At 43.3% G+C, this 27,948-nt stretch overlaps 1 protein-coding gene across 2 annotated transcripts; it reads right to left on the bottom strand.

The window, feature by feature from the left end:
• Positions 1-75: 75 nt before the first annotated feature.
• LOC130119594 (zinc finger protein 263-like) lies at positions 76-27,769 on the bottom strand. 2 transcript variants are annotated; one of them, XM_056288141.1, is made up of 3 exons: positions 27,540-27,769; positions 3,499-4,635; positions 76-3,388 (listed from the first exon to the last, which is right to left on the bottom strand). In XM_056288141.1, the coding sequence occupies exons 1-2, from the start codon at positions 27,724-27,726 to the stop codon at positions 3,536-3,538; spliced, it is 1,287 nt and encodes a 428-aa protein (XP_056144116.1). In that variant the 5' UTR covers positions 27,727-27,769; the 3' UTR covers positions 76-3,388; positions 3,499-3,535. The 2 variants fall into 2 exon arrangements, with proteins under 2 accessions (XP_056144116.1, XP_056144115.1); XM_056288140.1 differs by having other exon boundaries at positions 76-4,635.
• Positions 27,770-27,948: the final 179 nt, after the last annotated feature.

Here is a 27,948-nt window from a genome sequence, read left to right as displayed (position 1 = left end):
ATTCACTCAACCAATTTAGCCACATTTAAACAAAATTGTCAGCAAAAAAAAAAAGTCAAGTGATTTGTTTTGGCTTTTATTAATTCAAACCAAAGTAAACAAAACAGGACTAATCAGAATAATATCCAACACATGGATTAATTTCTGCTTGCCACACCGGAAAAGATTTGCTGAGTGCCAGATACCCACAATTACACTAAATTTAATATTTTACCTAATGGATATCAGAGCAAAAAACAAAACACACAACCATAGTAGTTTATATTCAAACAGTAACTTGCACTTTGGTCCCAGGAAAAAGGGTAAGACTTCAAACTCCTGTTTTTAAAGAAGTGAATGAAATCTTAAACATGTTTTTTCTCAATTCAAGGGTTGAGTCATAAATAATTTCATATATTACTTTAAGATAACTTTTTTGAAGACAGTTTAGTGAATATTTACCCATAAGGATTTTGGGTATTTATACAGTACAAAGCACAAAGTAAACTGTATGTGCAACACACCTGTTGCTTAGTCTGATGGTCCATACCAACGTTGTCCAGCAGTGTTTCTCAACCTTTCAGGCTTATGATCCCCATCAACACAGTAACTGGCTGAACTGGCTGGCAGCCTCCTGACTCAGGCATGCAGGCATGGAAGGGTGAACTGTGACACCAAAAACAAAAAAACAAAAAAAAAATCCCCTCTCACAATTTCATGCTTTGAGCAAGAAACAACGTCATTTCATGACATAAGACATGAGACATGGTCCCGTGTTCCTGTATTAGAAATATTGTTTTGCTTAGCCCACAAATCCTCTTATGACTCACTGACATCATCTTCGGACCCACCGGGGGGTCCCCCCGACCTCCAGATTGAGAACAACTACTCTATCACAGCACGGCATCAAGAGGCAAGTGTGCTTGCATTAGAGACAATTTCGGTGAAAATATGCCATTTTCGTCATATGGTACAGTTGGTTTTGCAAAAGCTAGAGGGATTAGTTGACATTCAACATTTTTCTGCACCCAATACATGACACGAATTAGCGATGCATGCCTACATTTTTTTTAGCTGAGCTAAAGAAAATGGCCTCTTGGCAAATTTAGTATTCACTACTGAAGAAAAGGAGTATAGCTAGTTCGTTTGAACTTATAGTACTACTTGATGTGAATAAGGAATGTTTGGAGCCACTTATTGATGGGCTTAAGCGCAAATACAGAAACTCTATTCCTCACTATGTTTCTAATGTGAAGACAAAAAAACAAAATGCAACTTGTCACAGTATCCCCAAAGGTGCTCACATACTCACAAAGTACAGTGTAAACACACGTTTGTGGATACAGTCTGCAGTCCTTTCAAATTCATAGCATACCACAGGTACTTAAAGCCTACATTTCCCACAATCTTTGTAAGCCATCCCAGAAAGTTGAATCAGTTCATCTGGACACAATGTTTAGTGGAAGAAACGTTTCATCACTCGTCTAAGTGTCTGTGAGTCTCAGCTGACTGCAGGTGTCCCCAACCTCATAAACAGCACAGTTGCATGATGACCGAAACCAGCACAGTTAGGTCACAACCAAACCATTGATCGGTTTCATATGCAAATATACAAATTTCCATGACCATTAATTACAGTTTAAATGGCCACTTATACTATGTGCAGAGGACTGGACCTGACAACGCCTCCACGGACACAGCGGCCAGGGAAGGGGGAAAATCCCACATTAAACCGGCCTTGGTTAAGTGTGGTTATCCTAGCTGGGCGTTTGTCAAAGCCAGGAAGACACCCAAACAGTGCACCAGCCAATTGGAAAGAGGAGAAGGACAACAGCTGTCTAAACATAAACCAGTGGTGATTCCGTATGTGGCAGGAGCGTCAGAAAAGCTGAGACGCGTATTTTCCAAGCACCGCATCTCAGTTGCTTTCAAACCCCAAAACACGTTGCACCCGAAATGTGTCCACCCCAAGGACCGGGTCCCCCGGCACAAGCAGAGCAATATAGTGTCTGCTATTAAGTACCGGGAGGATTGCCATGACTTGTCCATCGGGGAAACTAAACAGACGCTGGCCAAGAGGATGGCACAACACAGCAGAGGTGTAAAAACCAGGTCCAGAAAGTAATAGTCCAAATTGTATTTGCTCCAATCATGTTACTAAACCAGCTCATTTCATTAGCTAGTTTTCCCTACCTAGTTGAGGAGTGGTGTTGACTAGAATCTGCTGGTGTAGTGCATGAATAGAGCAAATACATGGTTTGGACTTTTACTTTCTGGACCTGGTTTTTACACCTCTCCAACACAGGAGAGCTAACACATCAGGCCAGGACTCCACAGTCTACACCCATCTACAGGCCAGTGGCCACTTTTCAAGAATGAAGCCTGACTAACGACCATCCCTGAATCGAGGGAGGGGGGCTGAGAGTACATCTGTCACTATCTTACAATGCTGTGATTGCAACTATTCCCCAATCCTCTGTGACTAGTACACAGGGTTCATTTTAACACTAATTAATGGTTACGGTAATCTGCATATGAAACTGTTCACTGGTTTGGGTTATGACGCAACTGCACTGGTTTTCGGCAGTTATGCAACTGTGCTCTTTATAAGGCTGGGAATATCTGCAGTCAGCTTAGACTGACGAAGTCCCTTAGATGAACGGTGAAACATTTCCCCAACGTTGTGTCCGGATGGCGGTACGGTGGAGCAGTGGTTGGCGCAGTCGCCTCACAGCGAGAAGGTCCTGGGTTCGAGCCCTGGGGTAGTCCAACCTTGGAGGTCGTCCCGGGTCGTCCTGTGTGGAGTTTGCATGTTCTCCTCATGTTTGCGTGGGTTTCCTCCGGATGATCCGGTTTCCTCCCACAGTCCAAAGACATGTAGGTCATGTGAATCGCTGTACTAAATTGTCCCTAGGTGTGAATGTGTGTGTGTGTCGGCCAAGTGATGGACTGGTGGCCTGTCCAGGGTGTCTCCCCGCCTGCCGCCCAATGACTGCTGGGATAGGCTCCAGCATCCCCACAATCCTGAGTTGGATAAGCGGTTTGGATAATGAATGAATGTGTCCAGATGAACTGATTCAACTTTCTTGGATTACCTTACCTGGATTATTCACCATGCATCAAGACACTGTAAGCCATATTGGGGGTGTGTGACATAATGCACTTCTAAGAAAAACCCAAATGTTATGTACATGTGCAGACAGAAAATTTGTGTGGTGCACATATGCGGATGGCTACAGTGGTCCACTTTTATGCCTTGTACATTTTTATCTGCAGAGACAGTGGACATACGCCTGCGTATATGTTATACCCGGACTATGATGGACCTAACGGTCCTCAGTCTCTTAACATGGGTAGGTCTGGTTTCAAATGTTGCCGCTGAACATCACAGTCTTATAGGTTCCCTTTTCTCTGAATTCAAAACACACAGGAAATATAGAAAAAATAAATACATTTAGAGACATGGATACAGCTGGAGCTGTGACGCATATTTGCTCTGTAACACAACTATTGTCCCACCTTGCTTGAATTTGCTGCCCTGTCCTGAATCGGCTCATCACGTGTTGGACACGAAGCACATATCTTTCTTTATATGAACCTGCAATCCACTGGCACTAGCGTATGTCTTTGAGCAATGCAAGCAGCGGTAGGGCCTCTCTCCAAAATGAGTGCGTTTGTGCTTCTTCATGGTGTCCCCATCACTGAAAGTCCGATAGCAGTAAGGACAACTGTACGGTCTCTCCCCTGTGTGGATGCGCAGGTGTCTCTTCAGATTGCCTCTCTGGCTAAAGCTCTTATAGCAGAAGGTACAGCGATGGGGTCTCTCCCCAGTGTGGGTGCGCAGGTGGCGCCGTAGGTCAGTCACCTGGGCAAAGGATTTGCAGCACCAGTCGCAGGCGTAACGCTTCTGCTCCAAGTGCAGTCGGAGGCTAGAAGCGAGGCCGAATGTCTCCTTGCAGCGGGGACAGGAATGACTGGCTTCGCACCTCTGACCAGCTACTACGTCACTGTCAACAGCAGTGTTCAAAGGCAATCTATCCGAAGTGCTCTTCTTCGTGGTTTGATGAACTTCACGTTCTACACAGGCAGCCCCCTCTCTGTCTGCATCCAGTACATTTCCAAAACCAGAAACCTCCAAGAGGTTGTGTGTGGGACCAGGATTTGGCAAAGAGCCTGAGAATACAGAGTCTGTGTGACTTTCAGCATTAGTTGCCAACACCTCATACTCCTCTGGTTCTGCTTTTATCTGTGTTTGAACTATGGGAAAAGGTGGAGTTTGAACCATGCACTGTTGAGGGTCAGTGTGTATGTCAGGGTCGGAGGCAGAGACAGTATTTACAGAGGTCTGATAGGAGCAAGATGGGACATTTCCAAAAGCCTGCTGCTGAGGCTCAGGTTTAGGCTTCGGTTGTGGCTGGTCATTTTGCTCCTGTCTATCTTCGGGGTCCAGGGGGAGCTGTGCAGATGGTGTCTCGCTCTCCGTTGGAAGCGGTTTAACAGTCATTACCTGTTCATGAGAATGACAAACTGCCCTTCCCGGTGCCTCATTGAGCTGGCTCAGAGTCGAGTCTGGCTCCGCTAAAGAAGACCTCACCTCTTGTTTACTGGACTGCTGCTGTTCAGGAGCCTCCAAAAGGATAGTGGACCTGGTAGCCCCTGTAATAACAATAACAACAATTTTAACAGGACGCACTGATTTAACATCATTTTAACATTAATAATAAATAGAGAAAAATACACTGCTCATGAGTAACTGACTTAGCCTAGGTTGCTGGAGCTAAAAAAAAATTTTTTTTAAATCTAACTGAATAAAAAGAGAATCTGCAAATTCATATTAGTGTAAGAGTCTTATTTGCGAGCTTTCGGTCAGAGTCCTTCAAGGCATGAACAGATAGCAAGTGAATGCAGCAGTATAAAGGGCTGAGAGAACGTCACTTGATTAGCCTTGGCCTTAATGCAGAACACTTGTGCCAATCAGTTGGATTTGTGTGACTAAACACCAAGGGAATCGTACTCCTAGATATAGTGGACTATAAATTAAAGACAGCGTTTAAAGGCGGCCAAGAAACACTAAGCATATTGAATTTACATTATTTACAATATTCACAACAAAATAACAATAGAGATAAATGTTATGTAAACATCAGGCCTATAGCCGTCATATAACAGAATATTTCCCCAAACTTTATTTCTGAGGACCCACTTTTTAAAAATGACAAACCATCGCGACACAATTCACAACAGGCCTTATCTATAAATCGTAAGAACGAATTTGTGCATAACACAAATTCCTGAGCATTTTTCCTGCCATTTCCACATCACCTTATATTATCTTGAATAGGTAAACCAGCCATTTCAGAGAAATATACGTTGATAAATCACAACTTTTATATGTGCTACTGAAAACTTATACAAATGTTAAATACTTTATAAATGAGACCAAATAAATACATTATTGGTGGAGTTAACAGGCTCTCGTTGTTTTTATTTCCTCTCATCAGTAAAACAATATATACATTTTAAACGTTTTATAAATGAAAGGCGGTGTGAACAGGTTCGTTTTTTTCCCTCTCATCAGAAAACAAACAGAATGTATACTAGCCTTTCATATTAGGTTCAATGTTATACATACAATTACCAGAACAATACAAACATTCACTATCATCAAAAACATGCTTCTTGTTGAAAGTTTTTTGAAATGCTCATGCCTATCATCAGAACAAAAAGGCTCATGTTTACGTGCAGCTGTTGTTATCAAACAGTCAACAATCGATTCGTTAACCACATCAGGTCTACTCCATGTCAAATCCCATTAGGCCCATCATGTGCTATTCACTTATTCTGAATATTATTTTTTTAGGCCTACACCAAACGTCCAATTTTGCATATTAATTTTACTTACAACTTGCTAAAGTGAGAGTCGGGCACCGACTTTTCACAAAACACAACGACATTTCACAAAACACAAAATTTCAGAAAACACAACATTTCAGATTACGGAAAGGGTAGGACCAGAGCGGTTGAAAAACAGAGTGGCAACACTCCCAGGTTATGGGGACCATGAATAGTTCCAAACATTGATATTCACAGCATTGCTTTCTATTATGTATCGAGCCATTTCAGCGATAAGTTGATAAGGTAGGAGGTAAGATTTTTGATAATTCACTCCATTTACTGTATTACCTGTCATTAGTATAGTAAGTACTGTTATTTGTATGTGTGCTAAACATTAGCTGTTCAATATTTTAACTTAATTATTGTTAACGTAATGACCGAACTAGGTCAGCTACCGGGCTAGTATGTTTGATGAATTTCGTTCAAATCAGTTTTTAATACATCAAGGAATGAAGGTTAACGTTAAGTAGGAATGTAGGTTTATGATTACAGGTTGTTAATGATTACAGGTTGTTAATACACCTGAATGAAATTATTGTATGAATAAAATGTATGGACAAGTAGGACTTGCTAGTTAGCTCGCTAGTTTTAGACAAACTATGAGGAAAATCCTACACTATATATAACATATTTAATTCAGTTATTTCCATTGGGGAACATTATATATTACGGTGTACTGGTTATCAACAGGTCTGTGCAGTTTGCTGTACTGCTACCATATATCGTTACACTTGAATGAAATTAATGTTACTATATTTGGCTAACCTGTTATTAATTTGTTAGCTTGCTAGCGTAGTTTTGAGTTGCCTTGAAATGGAACTCGTGAGCTCATGATCAGGACATGCCCAGTCGTGTACAGAACTCGTGAACTCTGCGCTCTCAGTAAATTTCCCCTTTCAAGGTCTTTAATATCGGTAGGGCGTTCAGCTGGTGAACAAGGTAAACACACCATATGACAAGGTAAGAGGTAAACCGAGAATGTGTTCTTTCCGGAATACATTTCATTACCATCTTTTTCGTAATTAATTTGTGGTGAACATTGCATATGTTGAGAGAGGTTGCCATGGTCATTGTGTATTATTCAGTTGACATTTTTTGTGAGAGCAGGGTTATTTACTCGTAATATTTATTGGTTTTGTTTTTGTTTTTACAGTTTCATTGTTTCATTTCCCCACAGTATCCCTCTCTTATTCTTTAGGCTATGGTGGTAACAGGGAGGAGTTGTTAGTTAGTCACACCTGGTATGGTGTGCCCAGTACATGGAGACCTACCCTTACCGTACTCACACTCACTTTTGCCTTGTCATGTTTACACTGCCACACCATTAAATAAATTCTTCTATTTATTGGAAACCTAAGCTTGTGTCAGCCTCCCTTTTATTTTGCAGGCTCACCAGCCAGGCTGTAACATATTACGATTGTTTTCTTGAATGCAGTTTGTTGCCTTGTATTTTTTGCACTGCTGATCAAACTTGCTTATTTACAGTGAGCAGTTATTGGTATTTATTGATTTTTATTCATCATTATGCATGCTTACATTGTATGTGAACGTCGGGGATCATATCAGGATAATATCAGGGATGTGTAGTGGAGCTAGGGTTACTACCTTCATCTCATCAAAAACAGCTGTATCCAAACAGCTGTCCAGGTCCGCACAGCTCTGATAAGATGGCCCTTCTGATGTCACCTGTTGAAGAGTAGCCCCCCCCCCCATCTCCTCAGTACGAATTCTTTCAAACGTGATTTCAGGGTTGACCGGGACATTTTAATGCCATGATATTATAGCGAATTCAGGGGGCAGTCCAGGAACCGCCGCAGCCAGGGCGCGAACCCAGGTCTCCTGCACCACGGGCGACTACGTTAACCAGTCAACTAAAGAGTCCGACCCGTTAGCCAAGGGCTAGTGAGTCCATTTATCCATGCACGTTACAATATGTTGAAAGCATATCCAGAATTACATCATATGAGTGTCCTTTCTTAAAATAATCCTGTATAAATTCAATCTCCTCTTCCATACTTGCAAACTACATTCAAAATTTGTGTCATTGAGGGGCTTGGGTTCTGTCCAATCACAAACGAGAAGTGTTGTCCTACCCACAGTTTATGGTCCTACCCTTTCCGTAATCTGAAATGTCGTTGCGTTTTCTGAAATGTAGTGTTTTCTGAAATGTTGTAGTGTTTTGACCCTCAGGGCCACCATACTACGGATCAGGGCCACCATACAGAAACCATGAGCTGTAGAAATACCAACAAGCTCCCTCATGTGGCTCAAAGGTGTACTGCAGATATAAATCTAGAATAAAAGACTTGCAAAGAAATTCTGCAAATTTGAAAACTCATCGTGTGAGATTTTATTTGACGACCCAAATAAAATCTCCAGCAACCCTGTGGGTGGCGATCCAGTCTCTGGGGATGACTGACATAGAACATATAGAATCTTTCATAATTTATTCATAGCAAAAGCCTAATTTCAAAATCCTCATTCAGACCACGTGGTTGCAGTGTTCTATTGCTGACGATGCAATAGAAAACTGTTCACGTCGACTCATTTTGAAAGAGCCACCGGGGAAACTCCAACTCGGCTGTCGACCAATGGTGAAACTCCATCTCTCAGTTGCTCACTCACGGACAACAGCATGAGTACGGCTAGCCCCGCTGTTGCGGCCCAGCCAATAATAACATCTTTTAGTTTCGTCGTCTTTTAGTTTCCTTCCCTTTCTTGTGAACAGGTGATTTTTTTCTTAAGGTGGTGACATGCTTTCTTAAATGCTTTTTTTTTTTTGTATCTAATAAATCAAACCCCACAAGCTTTTGCAGTGCTGTGACAGTTTTGAGAAATTTAGTTGTCTGGAAATAATTACTGTGACAGATTTGCCAAGTTTCACCCAAAAAAGATATTGATTTCCTCCAAAGTGTACAGTTCACTTGTTGGTCGCTGGGAATCTGTTACCGGACCATCTGAATCAGAATCATACTCAATTTCATCGTCATCCTCCTGCTGCCTCCTGGTGACAGGTTGCAGCAGCGCCACTAACTCCACAAACCATGGGTCCCTCTGATACAGTTACTACGTCATCGAAGGCCATTTTATCTTTCTCCGAATTACTATGGAGTTTAGGAGACTCCAGGTTTACTTTTTGTGGGTTTTCACTTGTGTCCCATGTCCCCACACTCAAAACACGTCATACTACCTGAATTTAGATATACCACTTTGGCTATGGGCTTAAAATTACATTACATATTTATAATTCATAAAAACAGCAGACTATGGAATCTGGATCTGCCGTGCCTTGGTATTGTCAGTCTGATAGGCAATGAGTGAGTTACGTCAGTATCAGCATCCGAAATCGATATTGGATTGGACCCAACTCTAGCCAAGATATACCAATGGATGGTGTTCTTAACAATGTGAGCCTGAGGATAGTAAATAATAATACAAGACACTGAGTTTTTCTAACGTTTTTCTTTTTTAAACTTTTTCCCCAATAGGTCAGACTAAGGCTTGGGTGGAGCAATATCATAAGCCTCGTCTATACATTGAATAGAATAAACCCTTTCCAGGAAGCACTGTTTCATCTCCAGGGCCTTCTCTATTGTCTTCATCAGAATGGCAAATTAATCTGTAAAATTGACTTTTAGGTAAACCATATTTTAGAGCTCTAGGGTGGGCCCTGCTAATTAAAGGAAAAGTGTTACAATCTGTTTTTTTTTCTTCTGTTCAATGTGGTAATAAGGGTCCCATTATTTAACTCAATCCACATATCAAGAAAGGAAACTCGTTGCAGGTCATGCTCAAGAGAATTTTAAATCAGGATTCAGGATTAGCACCATTGAGAAATGACAAATTCCAACAGTTCACTTTTTCCCTGAAATAGGCAAAATACTTCATCCAAATATCTGTACCATTTGAGGATTTTTTGGAGTTAGTGGGCCCTGCTAATTAAAGGAAAAGTGTTACGATCTGTTTTTTTTTCTTCTGCTCAATGTGGTAATAAGGGCCCCATTATTTAACTCAATCCACATATCAAGAAAGGAAACTCGTTGCAGGTCATGCTCAAGAGAATTTTAAATCAGGATTCAGGATTAGCACCATTGAGAAATGACAAATTCCAACAGTTCACTTTTTCCCTGAAATAGGCAAAATACTTCATCCAAATATCTGTACCATTTGAGGATTTTTTGGACAAAAATTATGGTTATCAGGGTTGAAAACAAATTAGTCCTCAAAGAAACCCATACAGAGATTGGAGTAATCGCACTGGGTCTGAATGAGGATTTTGACAGAAGTGTCTCGCTATGACTAAATCATAATTGATACTATATATTTTATGATGGCTAAAGCATGATGTTTACATAGAATTTATTTCTATTGTGACTGGTGGCCTGTCCAGGGTGTTTCCCCACCTGCCGCCCAGTGACTGCTGGGATAGGCTCCAGCATCCCCATGACCCTGAGAGCAGGATAAGCGGTTTGGCTAATGGATAGGTAGCTGGATGGATTATCGCTATTGTTATTGTGAATATTGTAAATTATGTAAATTCAATGTGCTTAGTGTTTCTTGACCATCTCTAGATGCTGTCTTTAATTTGTAGTCCACTATATCTAGGACTACAATTCCTTTGGTGTTTAGTCACAAATCCAACTGATTGACACAAGTGTCCTGCATTAAGGCTAATTGAGTGATGTTCTCTCAGCCCTTTATATGGCTGCATTCACTTGCTATCAGTTCATGCCTTGAAGAAGGTCTATGACTGAAAGCTCACAAATTAAAAAAAGATTCTTGCACAGATTTGAGTGAACAGTAATAATAAAGAAATGCATTTTCTGGACAAACTGATCAGATGGCCAAAAGTATGTGGACACCATTTCTAATGAGTAGATTTTGGCTATCTCAACCACATCTATTGTTAGTAGATGCATGAAATCAAGCATACAGCCATGCAATCTCCATAGACAAACACTGGCAGTAGAATGGGTCGTACTGAAGAACTTGGTGACTTTCAACATGGCACCTTCATAGGATGCCACCTTTCCAGCAAGTCAGTTCATCAAATTTCTTCCCTGCTAGATAGATCTCCCCCGGTCAACTGTAAGTCTCTTATTGTAACATGGAAAAGTCTCGGAGCAACAGCAGCTCAGCCGAGAAGTGGGAGGCCACACAAGCTCACAGAATACAACCACAAAGTGCTGAAGGTTAGTGCATAAAAATCATCTGTCTACTGTTCAACACTCACTGCAGAGTTACAAACTGCCTCTGGAAACAACTTAAGCACAGAAGCGCTTCGGTGTGGCTGAATTTTCCTCTTTAAGCATGGTGGCCCAGCGGTTAGTGCTGTCACCTCACAGCAAGAAGGTCCTGGGTTTGAACCCCGGGGTTGTCCAACCTTTGGGTCATCCCAGGTCATGTGTGGAGTTTGCATGTTCTCCCTGTGTCTGCGGTGGGTTTTCTCTGGGTGCTCTTGTTTCCCCCACTATCAAAAATACATACATGTTAGGGGTTAATACTCCTGTCTGTGCCCCTGACTGAGGCATGGCAAGACGAACTGGAGTTGGTCCCCGGACGCTGCACTAGCGGCTGCCCAATGCTCCTAGCTATGCAGCTAGGATGGGTTAAATGCAGAAAAAGAATTGCCCCACGGGGGATTAATAAAAGTAGTAAAAAAAAACATAAATATGACACAGTGTCCCCAGGAACACTACTCTACTTCTAACATGGGAGCGGTGAGTCAAGGCCTGTCTCTGAGCGGTTCATATCTGTTGACTCGGCAAGGCGGTGATCTTGATAAGACTGAGCTGTTGCCTATGGAGACCAAGGTTGCGGAGGATGTGACGCTCTGTTCCAGACGGTCAGGGACGGTCAGGATGACTCCTCTTGCAGGTGACCAGAATGCAGACGTGACTTTGGTTAACGTAAGTTAACCGTGGGTCTAGGCAAGGGTTTAAATACTCCCTGTCAGGAAGCAACCTTAAGAATTGGGTGGCATTACACAATGTGCATACTTATACTGCTGATCTCTATTTTCCTCGATCAAGCTTCAATAAATGTTCCTGCCGAAGACATCCATGTCTCCTGAACCTTCTTTAGTTGCAAGTTGGCCAGTTCTCCATTAATTTCCTTCAAAGTCGGGAGCTTCATGAATTGGGTTTCCATGGCCAAGCAGTCGCACACAAGCCTAAGATCACCATGCGCAATGCCAAACATCAGCTAGAATGGTTTAAAGCACACTGCCATTGGACTCTGAAGCAGTGGAAACGTGTTCTCTGGAGTAATGAATCACACTTCACTATCTAGCAGTCTGTAAAACCAATCTGGGTTTGATGGATGCCAGGAGAACGCTACCTGCCTGAATATATAGTACCAACTGTAAAGTTTGGTGGAGGAGGAATAATGGTCTGGAGCTGTTTTTCATGGTTTGGGCTCAGCCCCTTAGTTCCCCTTAACGCTACAGCAGACAATGTCATTCTAGAAAATTGTGGGCGCTTTCAACATTGTGGCAACAGTTTGGGGAAGGCCCTACCCTGTTTCAGCATGACAATACCCTTGTGCACAAAGGGGTAAAGACATGGTTTGCCCAGTTTTGTCTAGAAGAACTTGACTGGCCTGCACAGAGCCCTGCCCGCAACCCCATCAAACACTGGTGTGTGATTTTGCTTCATTCATCCTTTAAAGCTCAATGTTGCACTTTGATAAATCAACTTTAAAACACATTTTTTAAGGGCCGCCTAAGATAGCTTTAAATTCCACTTAATTTTACTGCCAGTAAAACTGCAGGCGAGTTTAAGAGACATGTGAAAAGCCTTTAAATCATTACAAAACTGTGTTGAAATGTGATTTTTTTCACCCCTTTTACCTTGTTGTAGGGCTGGGTGAAAAAGACAAGACCAACTACCACAATATTTTTTAAAGTGTGGACATGACTATTGACACTTTAAAAGATATAAACACAGAAAATGAGGAGAAATTATCATCAGTAATGCAGATATGATGACCAAGCAGGTAAAGGCATTCATTGTTCATTTCACTCAACTAAAACAGTTGTGTAAGTTTGTAGAAAATTGTATCACTTAACTATAATGCAGTCTTTAAGATCAGGTAATGACAACTACTACTACTACTACTAGTAGTTTTGGCTGCTCCCGTTAGGGGTGGCCACAGCGGATCATCAGTTTCCATCTTCCTGTCCTCTGCATCTTCCTCTGTCACCCCAATGTTACGGCCTCCTCTTCCTGCCTGCTGGCTTTGTCTCTATTTCAGTTTCAGGTGGGCGGGTTTCGCGCTTTGTTGTTCCCGTGCTCCAGGGAGGCTTTCGGGGGATCTGCGCGCTTCCTGAAACTTCCGGATCTCCAACCAGCACATTGTTTTTTGAACTTTATTCTTCTTTTTTTTCTTGTCTTGTATTATTAAATATTTTGATTGTTATCACAACGCTTGACTTGTCTCCCTTTTATTTTGTTACGTCCCTTGAGCCGGGGTTGTAACAAGTGGGAGCTCGTCCGGATCTGGGTTTGAACCAGGCCATCGTAATAGCCTACTGCCCGTAGTAGCTTATTGCTTTTTGCGAGCGCGTTTTCTTCGTTTCACTGCTTGGCAGTGGTTATGATATTGTTAGTGATATCATTTGCTGCGTGCTGGTGGGAGATAAGTCCATTTGGGTATTTTGCAGGTGTAGTTGTTGCGCCTGTTCGTTTTTTGTGCTGCGTTGGAGAGAGGACCACGGTTCGTCTCCAGCCTTTCGCCCAGGCTGGGGACGCTTTGCTGTGCTACCTGTTGGGACATCAGACCTAGGGGTGAGTGTTGGTGCAGTGGTTAGAGATTTGGAGTGGTTTGTTGCTACCCGGAGCTGTTGCCTTCTATTATCCCCACGTAGGCATAAGTGGCGTATTCCCTTTGTTGGGGTACATTGGGTGTTTGTTTGGGTGTTTTGTTATTTTAGTTTGTTGTTTTTGTGTGGTGCTAGTGGTCAGAGCATCTTGTCTCGGGAGCACGGCCGTGGTTCTAAGAGTCGCTAGCGCGCTGGTTATTCTGAGCGAGCCAGCGGTATACAGTGCGTAAATACCTGCCACGAAGCCGCACGAAGACTAGGGTGCGTTATCTAGGGCTTGGGGAAACTCCCCTTTGATATCTTTGTCCCTGCACTTGGCGCGATTAGCACGGTTGCCTCCGTTTTGGTTTGGTGTGTTTCAGCAGGTGGAGGAGTGAGACATATTGTTGTCATAGCTACTCGATACGCACGATTTAGGTTATGGCTAATCTAGTGGACGAGTCCGATGACTTGCTGGGTAAATGTACGAGAGACCAGCTTTACAAATTGCGGAGGCCTTGGAGATTAAGATAACTGGTTCCCGAAACAAAGACAGTCTTAGGTCTTTTCTGTCTGACAAGCGTAAGGAGACCAGTGTCATTAAGAGTGAGGCTAGTCCACCTCCGCATATGTCAGCTAAGTCACCTGCTGTTCTGCCTATGAGTAGTAATTTGACGTTTGAACAACAAAGGGAGTTGTTATTGCAGCAAGAGAAGACGCAGGAGAAAATGTTATTGATGCAACTTGAGTTTGACAGAGCTGAGCGACAGAAAGACAGAGAGGCGGAGGAAGCCAAGAATGTGCTCGAAAAGTTAAGACAAGAATTCCAATGGGAATGTTTGGTGTTGATTAGGGAAGGTAAAATAGTGGAGGGCTCTCCTACTCTAGAATCCCCCAGGGGCAGTGATGTGACTGCAAATCTGCGGCTTGTGCCTAAGTTTAATGAGGATGACCAAGATACGTTCTTTGTATTATTTGAGCGAGTCGCTGAGACTAGAGGTTGGTCTGATTCGGACCTTGCTTCTACAAAGTGTGTTAATGGGTAGAGCTCAAGAAGCCTACTCTGCTTTGAGCGCTACTGAGAGCAAGGATTACACGACAGTTAAAACTGCGATTTTGAGGGCCTATGAGCTCATCCCCAAGGCTTATCGCCAGCGGTTTAGAGGCTTAAAACGAAAGGATAAACAATCTCATGTTGACTTTGTCCATGAAATTTAAAGATTCTGTCCCGGAGCGTCTCGCAGTCTGTCTTAATGAGCTCAAAGTAGATACAGCTGCAGAGGCTGCTGTTTTGGCCGATGAATTTGTGTTAATGCACAAGGGCCATTTGGGGGAAACCCGTGCTCGTGACTGGGGACGTAATGAGAAGGAGAGTTCATTTGGGGCTCGCCACACTACACATGGTGCTGGGAACGAGTATCCGTCTGTTATATCTGATGGTTCCCGAGGAAAGGGTGACTTTCAAAGAGTCTGTAACTTCTGTCAGGGTAGGGGTCACTGGAAGGATGAGTGTCCTGTCCTGAAGGCTAAGGCCTCTAAGTCGCCGCCTAGCACCACGGTGAAACCTGCTGTACTTGCGGTTTCAGCTGACAACTGGTCTATTCCTGTGTTATCTCCTGACCTGCAGCCAGTCGAGAAAAGCCCGGCTGGTTCAGATTAAGCACCGTTCATTACGAATGGCTTTGTGTCTATTGTTGGCAGTGAGGAAAAAGTGCCAGTAGGAATATTGCGTTACACTGGCGCGTCAGACTCTTTTGTTTCGCAATCTGTGCTGCCATTTTCTTGGGTGACGGATACAGGTGACAGTGTCCTGATCTGGGGTATAGGACTTAACACCTTGGTTCCCTTACATAGGCTCATATTTACCTCTGAGCTGGTAGAGGGAAAGGTTGTTATGGGGGTGCAGCCTTCGTTGCCTGCCTATTTTGGGGAATAATCTAGCTGGTGGGCGCGTTTGGCGTGACGTTTCCCCACCTCTGGTTGTTTCGTCTGTCCCTGTCTGCACTGATGAGAGTGAGAAGTGTTTCCCTGGGGTTTTTCCAGCTTGTGCTGTAACACGCTCAATGAGTCGCATGGCTGCTGTGGGTCCTCTGGTGGTCCCTTGTCCAATGGTTGATACCTCCAGTGATCACCTGTCTAAACTTCCTGGTTCAGTTACTCGAGATAACCTCGTGAGAGAACAGAAAGCTGACCCTAAATTGGCAGACTTGTTTGACCAGGTTCTCTCTGCAGGTGAGGTAGACCGCGCTGATGGTGTCGTTAAGCCAGTGTTGCTGGTGGGTGGTGCAGAGGTGCCCAACTCACCTCCTGGCCCGGTGGTGGCAGCGCCGGGTGAGGATGGTGTAGCTGGGCCTGATGATTGTGTGCTACTAGACCAGTTAAAGAACTCTGAGTCCCTCTTGAACCTGGAGGCATTGTTGGCTCACCTATCTGTGAGTAGACATTCAGAGTTGGTTGCTTTGATCCGCAGGTATCTCTTGCTGTTTGGCAACACCCCCTCCTGTACGCATTTGATTGAACACAACATCGACGTTGGGGGGTGCGGAGCCGATCTGGCAGCGGTTCTATCGGGTGTCAGTGGAGAACTGTAGCCATCTGGATGGCGAGATTAGATATATGTTAGAGAATGGTATTGCGCAGCCGTCCTCCTCTAGCTGGGCTTCTCCATGTCTTTTGGTGAATAAACCTGATGGTACATTTAGGTTTTGTACCGACTACCAAAATGTCAACAGTGTCACAAAGCCTGACTCCTATCCCCTTCCTCGTATGGAGGATTGTGTTGATCAGGTCGAATCTGCTGCGTTTGTCAGCATATTTGATCTCTTGAAGGGATACTGGCAGGTTCCACTGTCAGCACGTGCTAGAGAGATAGCCGTCTTTATCACGCCGTCGGGGCTGTATTTGTACTCAGTAATGAGTTTTGGATTGAGGAACGCCCCAGCCACCTTTCAGCGCTTGATGAATCGAATTGTTGGAGGGTTGCGCTGTTTACCTGGATGATGTGGTTGTCTTTAGTGACACTTGGGAGCAGCATCTCTCCCGGGTGGGGGAGCTGTTTGATCGTCTGACTGAGGCACGTCTCACTGTTAACCTCGCAAAGTGAGTTTGCACAGGCCACTGTGACGTACCTCGGTAAGGTGGTTGGACAGGGTCAGATGCATCCAGTGCGTGCAAAAGTGGCCACTATCAATCTGTCCCAGATTTGTCTCTCATTACTTGGATGCTCTGCCACCGGTGACATTCTCCAACATGGATGTCTCAAGCCTGCTTGGGAGAATGGAGCAGCTGTACGTGGAGGTCAGCTCTATGAAACATGCAATGCAGATACATGCTAATGTGAGCAAAGATCTTCGGTTTATCACTGAGAAGATCGATCACCGAGTGTGTGCACTGGAGTGCTCTGCTGACCTGACTGGGGGCAATGTTCCAGATACGTCGGTGGCGGTGGTTGGGGCCACTGTCATGAGCACGATAGATGGAGCCACCGGCCTGGTTGGCACGGTATCTGGGGCTGCACCGGTGGAAGCCCCGGGCCTGGAAGCAAAGGAAGGAGCTTCAGCAGTGGTCTCCACTCTGGAAGTGGAGAAGGCTGAGGTAGTAGAGGGTCCTGGTGGATTAACGTCTCTGCCAGGCACCTCAATGTGGAGTCAAGTCGTGAAACATCGCCCCGTGAAAGTTGCTATTCACTCAAGCTCACGTACTGTTAACCCTGGGCAGAAATAGAAATCCAGCAATGTTATTGGTACCGGAGCTGGGAGTAATATCAAGGTGGTAAAGACGAAGCTGGTGAGTGTTTTTGCCACCAAGTTCACACCAGACCTAGACGCTGACACTCTGTCTGGGTATCTTAAAGATAAACTTGGCCGTGATGTTATCTGTCAAAAGATTGGCTCTGTACACAGTAGATTCAGCTCATTGAAAATATCTGCCAAATGCAGTGAGGTTGGAGAAATGTACAATCCGGAGCTCTGGCCTGAAGGGGCACTTGTCCAGTGCTATTATGAGCCAGGTGGAGTTATCGGGTCAAACACTGCTTTTTTTGCGGGGTGGATTAGTATGCCTGCTGGTGATATGATCACTCACTAGTCTTGCTAAATGAACATTCGAGTTTTGTCATACAACTGTCATGGCCTGCGTCTGGGCCAGAGCACAGGGGATAAAGCTCGCCGCATAGTGTTGAAAACCTTTTGGAGAACTGTGACATACTATGTATGCAAGAGACATTTTTAGCAAAGCAAGAGCTGGAAAAACTAAACTCCTTCAATGAGAACTTTCATGGGGCTGGGCAGTCTACAACTGACCTTGGCGTGGGAATAGTCAGAGGCAGGATACCAGGGGGTGTGGCTATTCTATAGAATAAGAAGCTCGACTCATTGATAAATGTGGTTAGGCTTGGTGTTGACTGGTGCATTGCAATACAATTTACTCACAATGACAGGGAATTCTTTATCCTAAATGTGTATACACCCTATGAATACCAGCAGAATGAGGATGAATATTTAAATAGGCTTGCATTCATCAATTCCTTTATTCAAGATAATACTTCTTCCAGTGTGTATGTCATTGGGGATTTGAATGCTGATATCTCAGACAGGAATTCGTTATTTGCTAATCACATGGTTCAGTTCTGTTGTGGTGATACAGCGTTGAGGGTAGATTCACCAGGGGCTGCTGCTCCTTTAAGGCAGACGTTCGGAGTGCTGACATAGGCACTGCTTAGAGTTTCCGGGGTGGAGCCATGTTTGCAGCAGCCTAGCGGTTAGCTGGTTGCCACGAGAGATTGTGCTGTATCGATGTCGTTTTGTGTGGAGAGTAAACGGAATTGACTCGACTCGATCTCTCCATCTCCTCATTCCTGCATTCCCACACTGTCAAGATAATAATCTTATATTGTCAAGCAAAGTCTTGTTGCCTACAAATACTTTTACATACATAAGTGAGGCCTGGCACACTACGTCATGGCTGGGCCACTGTATTTGCACTGCTGATGCACATGCCTTGTTGGGGAGTATGGGTATTATGTATGGGGCAGCAACGATTGATCACGTACCTCTTGCTATGGCTATAAATGTTGAACATCTGCCTGTGCTGTTTAGTAATGGAGATAGTGATAATGCAGGAAGGTTGGACTGGTCAACTCTTACAAAGGAGGACATCTTAGCCTATCATGCCCGTACAGATGAAACCTTGGGTAATATAAATCTGCTTAGAGATGCAGTTATGTGCAGAGACATTAATTGTAAGGGATAGGAGAGATCTCTGCTGCATGTATGGTGATATTGTTAGTGGTCTGTATGAAGGTAGTAAGCCTTACTATAAGTATAAAAATAAGACGCATAACCTCAGGCCTGGTTGGAACAAGTATGTAGCTGGGTATCATGAAGAACCAGGTGAAGCCTTTAAATCATGTGCTATGGCAGGCAGACCCAGACAAGGGCCTGAGCTTGAACACAAGAAGCTCACTAATGCAAGCTACAAGTATGCCATTCGCTTCATTTGTAAAAATGAGCAAGCCATGAGGGCAGATTCTATGGCTAAGAAGCTGCTAGGAAACAAGTTTGCTAATTTTTGGAAAGCAGTGGGAGTTCTCAACAACTGTAAAACATCTCTACTATGCACTGTTGGTGGTATCTCCGGTACACACAATATTGCTGAGTTATGACGACAGGATTATAGTACCTTATTCAATTGTGTCCACAGTGATCTGTATAAGGTGGGCAATATTGAGAGTGATGATTCAATGGTCATCATGTCACACGAGGTGTACCAAGCTATACACAAGCCGTCTGTCAACAAGGCAAGTGGCTTAGATCATATTACTGCTGAACACCTTAAATATGCCAGTCCGAGGATAGCTCCTCTCCTTGCTATCTGTTTTACTGGCTTTATGATCCACGGCTTGTTACCAGACTCAGTGTTGTCTGTACTGTTAGTGCCAGTCATTAAGGACAAAGCTGGAAAGTATGCAGCCTAGATAACTACAGGCCTATAGCTCTAGCCAGCATACTGTCAAAAGTCCTAGAAAGAATACTGCTGGATAGAGTGCATGAATTTATCAACTCCACAGATAACCAGTTTGGTTTTAAAGGTAAACATGGCACTGACTTAGGTATATATGCCTTAAAGGAAATTGTAAACAAATACAGAGGCCAAAACTAATCAGTTCTTATGTGTTTTATTGATGCTTCTAAAGCTTTTGATCGTGTTAATCATAGAAAGTTGTTTGTTAAATTGAGTCAAAGAGGGGAGCCTAAATACATTGTGAGAATTCTGGCTTATTGGTATGCCCACCAGACTATGCAAGTGAAATTGGATAATGGTGTTTCAGCCCAATTTGGGGTTAGCAATGGTGTCAGACAAGGGGGAATTCTGTCTCCAGTTCTCCACAATTTATACATTGATGATTTGTCCAAGCAGCTGAAAGCCTGCAACACTGGGTGCATGACTAGCAATACCTTGGTGAACCCTATTATGTATGCAGATGACCTTGTCATTCTTAGTCCCTGTAGCGCTGGTCTCCAGCTGCTCCTTGATATACACTCACCGGCCACTTTATTAGGCACACCTGTCCAACTGCTCGTTAACGCAAATTTCTAATCAGCCAATCACATGGCAGCAACTCAATGCATTTAGGCATGTAGACATGGTCAAGACGATCTGCTGCAGTTCAAACCGAGCATCAGAATGGGGAAGAAAGGTGATTTAAGTGACTTTGAATGTGGCATGGTTGTTGGTGCCAGACGGGCTGGTCTGAGTATTTCAGAAACTGCTGATCTGCTGGGATTTTCACGCACAACCATCTCTAGGGTTTACAGAGAATGGTCCGAAAAAGAGAAAATATCCAGTGAGCGGCAGTTCTGTGGGCGAAAATGCCTTGTTGATGCCAGAGGTCAGAGAAGAATGGCCAGACTGGTTCGAGCTGATAGAAAGGCAACAGTAACTCAAATAACCACTCATTACAACCGAGGTATGCAGAAGAGCATCTCTGAACGCACAACACGTCGAACCTTGAGGCAGATGGGCTACAGCAACAGAAGACCACACCGGGTGCCACTCCTGTCAGCTTAGAACAGGAAGCTGAGGCTACAATTCGCACAGGCTCACCAAAATTGGACAATAGAAGATTGGAAAAACATTGCCTGGTCTGATGAGTCTCGATTTCTGCTGCGACATTCGGATGGTAGGGTCAGAATTTGGCGTCAACAACATGAAAGCATGGATCCATCCTGCCTTGTATCAACGGTTCAGGCTGGTGGTGGTGGTGTAATGGTGTGGGGGATATTTTCTTGGCACACTTTGGGCCCCTTAGTACCAATTGAGCATCGTATCAACGCCACAGCCTACCTGAGTATTGTTGCTGACCATGTCCATCCCTTTATGACCACAGTGTTCCCATCTTCGGATGGCTACTTCCAGCAGGATAACGCGCCATGTCATAAAGCTCGAATCATTTCAGACTGGTTTCTTGAACATGACAATGAGTTCACTGTACTCAAATGGCCTCCACAGTCACCAGATCTCAATCCAATAGAGCACCTTTGGGATGTGGTGGACCGGGAGATTCACATCATTGATGTGCAGCCGACAAATCTGCAGCAACTGCGTGATGCTATCATGTCAATATGGACCAAACTCTCTGAGGAATGTTTCCAGTACCTTGTTGAACCTATGCCACGAAGGATTAAGGCAGTTCTGAAGGCAAAAGGGGGTCCAACCCAGTACTAGCAACGTGTACCTAATAAAGTGGCCAGTGAGTGTATGTTCTATGTATGGCATGGAGCATGATATCAAATACAATGCTAGTAAGAGCGTTGTCATGATCTGCAGAACCAAAGAGATCTATCATCTAAAATTTCCTGATTTTAAATTCTCTGATAATAATCTTGTGGTATGTAATAAGGTGAAATATCTTGGGCACTATATTACTAAACAAATGACAGACGATGATGATATTTATAGGCAATGCCGCATGATGTATGCACACGCAAACACTCTGTCACGCAAGCTTCGTATGTGTTCAGTTAGTGTGAAGATGTGCTCTGTTCAGAGCATATTGTACAACACTCTACACTGCACACCTGTGGTCAAACTATAAAAAAGCAAGCTTACAGAGGCTTTGAGTAGCTTATAATGATGCTATGAGAATACTACTAAAAAGACCTACTAGATGGTGTAGTGCAAGTGAAATGTTTCAATACCTTTCAGGCTCTTCTAAGAAACCCATTACACGCTGTCCGTCTTGGGAGAGAGATCCCTCCTCTGTTGCTCTCCCTGAGGTTTCTTCCTATTTTTTCTCCCTGTTAAAGGGGTTTTTTAGGGAGTTTTTCCTTATCCGATGAGAGGGTCTAAGGACAGGATGTTGTGTTGCTGTTAAGCCCACTGAGGCAAATTTGTAATTTGTGATATTGGGCTATACAAATAAAATTGATTTGATTTGATTTGAAAGCTCATGTATAAATGTATTTACCGGCTCAGTGACTCTAATAATGTAATCATCAAGAGTTTAACTAATATAAGATTCAGTGCCACACGCTACCAATCCCGGCAGTGGGATCACTGGTATAGCTGCCTTCTTATAACACACTGACTTGTTCCATTTATGTGATTTTAGTGTGTTTACTCTGTGTATTGTCCAGGGTTTGTCTTTTATCTATTTGTCTTTGTCTGTCTTGGACCCTGAGTCTGCAATAAAGTTTTGAATTGAATTGTACCCTGTCCCATCGACCAACAAAGAGTTTCAATGCTTTGTAGGGTTGGTGGGTTACTACCGTGGGTTTTGTCGGAACTTTTCCATGGTTGTGGCTCCCCTGACTAGTTTGCTTAAGTTTAAGGCCAAATTTGAGTGGGATCGATCATGTCAGCTGGCATTTGAGAATGTTAAACAACTTTTGACCTCGGGTCTAGTTCTAGCTGCACCTAGATTCGATGTTCTGTTTTCACTCCAGGTAGACGCCAGCAACGTTGGGGCTGGTGCTGTGCTGCTGCAGGCAGATGGTTCGGGGGTGGATCGACCCATTAGTTTTTTCTCTAAAAAGCTCAGCACCAACCAGGCTAAACTACTCGGTGATCGAGAAGGAGGCGCTTGTGTTGATCTGGGCGCTGATCCACTTTTAGATTTATGTGGGGTCAGGGGTCGTTCCGTTAGTGGTTTATACAAACCATAACCCTCTTGTGTTCCTGAGGTCCATGCTGTGCCCAAATTAGAGGGTCATGCAGTGGTGCCTGTTTTTGCAGGCATACCACTTGGACATGCGTCACATTAGGGGGCTAGACAATTTTGTGGCAGATGCTCTTTCCCGTGCCCCTGCTCCCTGAGTTGGGTTAGGGTACGGCTAGTATTTGTGTTCCGTGTGGTGTTTGTACTGTCCTTCTGTCTCTGTCTCCGTACCTCCTCTGTCTCCGTCATTCTGGCTCTCTCGCCTCTCTTACATTTGCTTCCTAGGGCCCTTGGTTGCTGAGGGGTGGGGGTCCGTTAGGGGAGGTGACCGGAGGAGGCGGAGGTTGTCCCAGGTCAGGCTAGTATTTTGGTTTTTTTAAAAAAAAATTATTTGGTTTGATTTGTTTGTGTCTTGCTTGTTTTGTTGTTGTGCCTGTTAGTTTCGGGTCCTTTAAGGTCCCCGATTTTTTTTTTGGGAGGGGGGGGTTACGGCCTCCTCTTCCTGCCTGCTGGCTTTGTCTCTGTTTCAGTTCCAGGTGGGCATGTTTTGCACTTTGTTGTTCCCGCGCTCTGGGGAGGCTTCCAGGGGATCTGCGCACTTCCTGAGACTTCCGGATCCCACCGCTTCCTCTCTCCGACCAGCACATTGTTTTTTGAACTTTATTCATCTTTTTTTTCCGTATTATTAAATATTTTGATTGCTATTGCAACCCTCGTCTTGTCTCTCTTTTGTTACATCCCTTGAGCCAGGGTTGTAACACCAACCATCTGCATGTCCTCTCTCACCACATCCATAAACCTCCTCTTTGGCCTTCCTCTTTTCCTCTTCCCTGGCAGTTCCATATTCAGCATCCTTCTTCCAATATACCCAATATCTCTCCTCTGCACATATCCAAACCATCTCAATCTTGCCTCACTTGCTTTGTCTCCAAACCCGTCCAGCAAAGACCAGGGAATGACAACATTTAAGTTAAATCATGTTATTAATGATAAAAATCCCAGACCATATCTAATCTCATATTTCATGTCAATATTACCCAGCTCTACCTTGTTTCCTTACTTGTGTAACGTCTGTAAAATCCCGAAGTTCAGTGGGGTTTTTTTAGGAATGCACTGATACCTACACTGTTATTGGATAGTTGGTCGATACCAGGCTAAAATGGAGTATAGGTATCAGAGATTTTACCAAAGACTAAAATCTGCTACCCAAAGCCATGTGTAACATATCAAATAAAAGCAGTGCTGATTCAGCATTCACACTATTGTTCTATTTCTTATTCTTCTTCCGTACGTTTTTCGGCGTCTAACTACTTCTGCATACTTTGTGCTACAGAAACCATTCAACTATCAAATGTTCCGCTTTTTAAGGACATTTCTGCTTCCATTCAACTTTTTTTCTAATATATACACTACCGTTCAAAAGTTTGGGATCACCCAAACAATTTCGTGTTTTCCATGAAAAGTCACACTTATTCACCACCATATGTTGTGAAATGAATAGAAAATAGAGTCAAGACATTGACAAGGTTAGAAATAATGATTTGTATTTGAAATAAGATTTTTTTTACATCAAACTTTGCTTTCGTCAAAGAATCCTCCATTTGCAGCAATTACAGCATTGCAGACCTTTGGCATTCTAGCTGTTAATTTGTTGAGGTAATCTGGAGAAATTGCACCCCACGCTTCCAGAAGCAGCTCCCACAAGTTGGATTGGTTGGATGGGCACTTCTTTGAGCAGATTGAGTTTCTGGAGCATCACATTTGTGGGGTCAATTAAACGCTCAAAATGGCCAGAAAAAGAGAACTTTCATCTGAAACTCGACAGTCTATTCTTGTTCTTAGAAATGAAGGCTATTCCATGCGAGAAATTGCTAAGAAATTGAAGATTTCCTACACCGGTGTGTACTACTCCCTTCAGAGGACAGCACAAACAGGCTCTAACAGGTACTATTTAATGAAGATGCCAGTTGGGGACCTGTGAGGCGTCGGTTTCTCAAACTAGAGACTCTAATGTACTTATCTTCTTGCTCAGTTGTGCAACGCGGCCTCCCACTTCTTTTTCTACTCTGGTTAGAGCCTGTTTGTGCTGTCCTCTGAAGGGAGTAGTACACACCGGTGTAGGAAATCTTCAATTTCTTAGCAATTTCTCGCATGGAATAGCCTTCATTTCTAAGAACAAGAATAGACTGTCGAGTTTCAGATGAAAGTTCTCTTTTTCTGGCCATTTTGAGCGTTTAATTGACCCCACAAATGTGATGCTCCAGAAACTCAATCTGCTCAAAGAAGTGCCCATCCAACCAATCCAACTTGTGGGAGCTGCTTCTGGAAGCGTGGGGTGCAATTTCTCCAGATTACCTCAACAAATTAACAGCTAGAATGCCAAAGGTCTGCAATGCTGTAATTGCTGCAAATGGAGGATTCTTTGACGAAAGCAAAGTTTGATGTAAAAAAAATCTTATTTCAAATACAAATCATTATTTCTAACCTTGTCAATGTCTTGACTCTATTTTCTATTCATTTCACAACATATGGTGGTGAATAAGTGTGACTTTTCATGGAAAACACAAAATTGTTTGGGTGATCCCAAACTTTTGAACGGTAGTGTATACGTTCAAAACATTAAGCTTTTTATGAATTTTTTTCTCATTCAAATGAATGGAGAGAATGTTCAAATCCTCAAAAACCTTCTGCTCTTTGAAATGTAACTACGTTGGCATACTTTCACCTAGTAACGTCATTTAAACAGGTCACGACTTTCTGCTATGAAGCTTACATTGAGATTTTTGATATCGTTTATAGTTTTTCATTTATCTCAGTTTAAGTTTTATGCTTTTTCTGACAGTTTTTGAGTTAATAATGGGTGTGTATTTGAGAGGTCTTCAGCTGTTCTGCCTCCCTTAAAATGTTTTTGCTTCTGCTCTTCCTGCTTCTACATCTTTCACTTCTAACACTCAATTTTAAGTAGAAATATAGACAAATAAGTGCTGTGTCACACAGTGTGACTCCTAAAACTGTATGACTTACGGTTTTTGAAAACTGGCGCTTTAAGCAACAAGAGGAGCCTCAGCTGCTCCATAGACTGTAACACAAATTGAGGAGCGCATTTTCAGGGAAAAACTGAAAACTCCCCCGTCTTCAACTCGTTCATGCGGCCGCATTTTTGACACCAGGAACACCAATCTTGAAAAAGACATGCAGGAAACTCTTGTGGTTTTGTTGGTCTCGTAACTTTGCTGACACGAGTTATGGTTTTTTACTTGAGGGAAGACTTTTGAGGGGGTCCACTGAGCAACTTCTCACTTTTGTCTCTGTCTCACTCAGGAGAAACTAAGCACTGACAATTGCCATGGCAACCTCTGAGTGCAGTGTGGCACACAGCTGATTAAATGACTTCTCTGATGTCTGGTTTGGATCAAACACTTGACTGACATTTCTTGTCAAAGTCCTGCTACAGTGTTTCCACATGACATACAAGCCACGTGGATTTACACACATTTCAACAGATTTCACAGAAAATATGTCTTTGTACAGATTTAGTCAGGAGACATTTGGCAGTTACTTTCGGTTTCTTCTAGCCGATTCTACACTTACACACCCACACCAAACACTTACACAAACACACACACACACACAACTGAGACTTAATCTTTCCATTTCAAATGTTAAAAAATTCAAACCTTCATCTTTTTCATGGTACACTTCATACGTCTGATATTAATACACATAATTTCCTTTTAAAAAGTTTCAATGTATTTCAATTCTACTCCCAGCTAGGCAGTATATAATTTTTCCTGTCAGCTGTTTCACCTACATTTTTTCAACTGTGATTTTTCAGTTGATAACACTCAGCAATTTTTTAGCATTGCTTCAGCAATTTCCTTCAGCTTTCAGCTTCCTCGTTTTACTTTTACAATTCAGCTGTTTTTACAGCAAATTTCAGCATTGCTTCGGCAATTTCCTTCAGCTATCAGCATTCAGACCCATTTTCTGCAGGAAATGCATTTTCTAGTCGCAACCATTCCCCAGTCCTCCGTGAGTAGTACACATGGCCATTGAAACTCTAGTTGGTGGTCACGCCTATTTGCATACGAAACCAATCATCGGTTTCGGCCGTTACGCAACTGTATTGTTTATCAGGGCGGGGATACCTGCAGTCAGTTGAGACGTGCGAGGTCACTTGAGTAAGTGAAGAAACGTTTCTCCCACTAAACGTTGTGTCCAAATGAACTGATTCACCTTTCTGTGATTTTCTTACCTAGATTATTAAGCATGCATAAAGGCACTGACTTTATCTCAATTATTTTGCCTATCGACCCCAAACTAACGTCTATGTCTGGACTGTTCAGGAAAACTAAAAGATCAGATCGGTACTCGATACTTAAGATTCGTATTTGGATTGGCAATTGTGTTTTGTTTTTTTATAAGTTTCCACCCATCCGTTAACCAAACCGCTTATCCTGCTCTCAGGGTTTTAAATGTTTGTACAGTATGTTTACGTCTTTGGAAAATTAAATAAAGGAAAAAGAAAAAACTTGTTTGTAGCTATTGCTGCCAGATGGTGGGACAGCGGATTTCAGCATTAATCTCTAGTTGATTAGAGTTCATGAAGAATTTTCCTAAACATTGATTGCCTGACTTTATTGTTGGTATTTTGAAAGTTAGCGTTGGTTAGCCAGCTATGCTAACGCTAGCTGTGTTTTTACTCACAGTCTGTCTCGTCCCCCAGCAGGAGAAGATCCCGGAGTTGTTTCCTCAAGCTCTCGTTCTCCCGCTGAGTCCGGGCCGCCTCCTCCTGGTACTCCGTCACCGTGTCTCCCACCACGTCCAGGATCTCCCTCACCACCTCCGCCAAACGCTCCGTTAAATAAGCGTTCAACAGCTGTAGTTTTGTCATTCTGAGAAACCATAAATGGTACAGTAGCTATCACAGGGAAAGAGGACGCGCAACACATATATGGAAAATGATGCAGAAGCAGAACAAGAAACAGAAAACGCAGAAGAAGAAGCAGAAGACGCAAAAGAAGAAGTGTCGCCATCTGCTGGATGGCGACAGCTTTCTCTAAGAGAAACTGCCTGCCACAAGGTGGTAGTAGCCACAAACATAATTACCAAACGT

Source organism: Lampris incognitus, chromosome 10, assembly GCF_029633865.1.
Source record: "Lampris incognitus isolate fLamInc1 chromosome 10, fLamInc1.hap2, whole genome shotgun sequence".
In the NCBI taxonomy this organism is placed as follows: Eukaryota; Metazoa; Chordata; class Actinopteri; order Lampriformes; family Lampridae; genus Lampris; species Lampris incognitus.
Note: the sequence above shows the minus strand (reverse complement) of the source record. Positions and strands in the feature narration are given on the sequence as shown.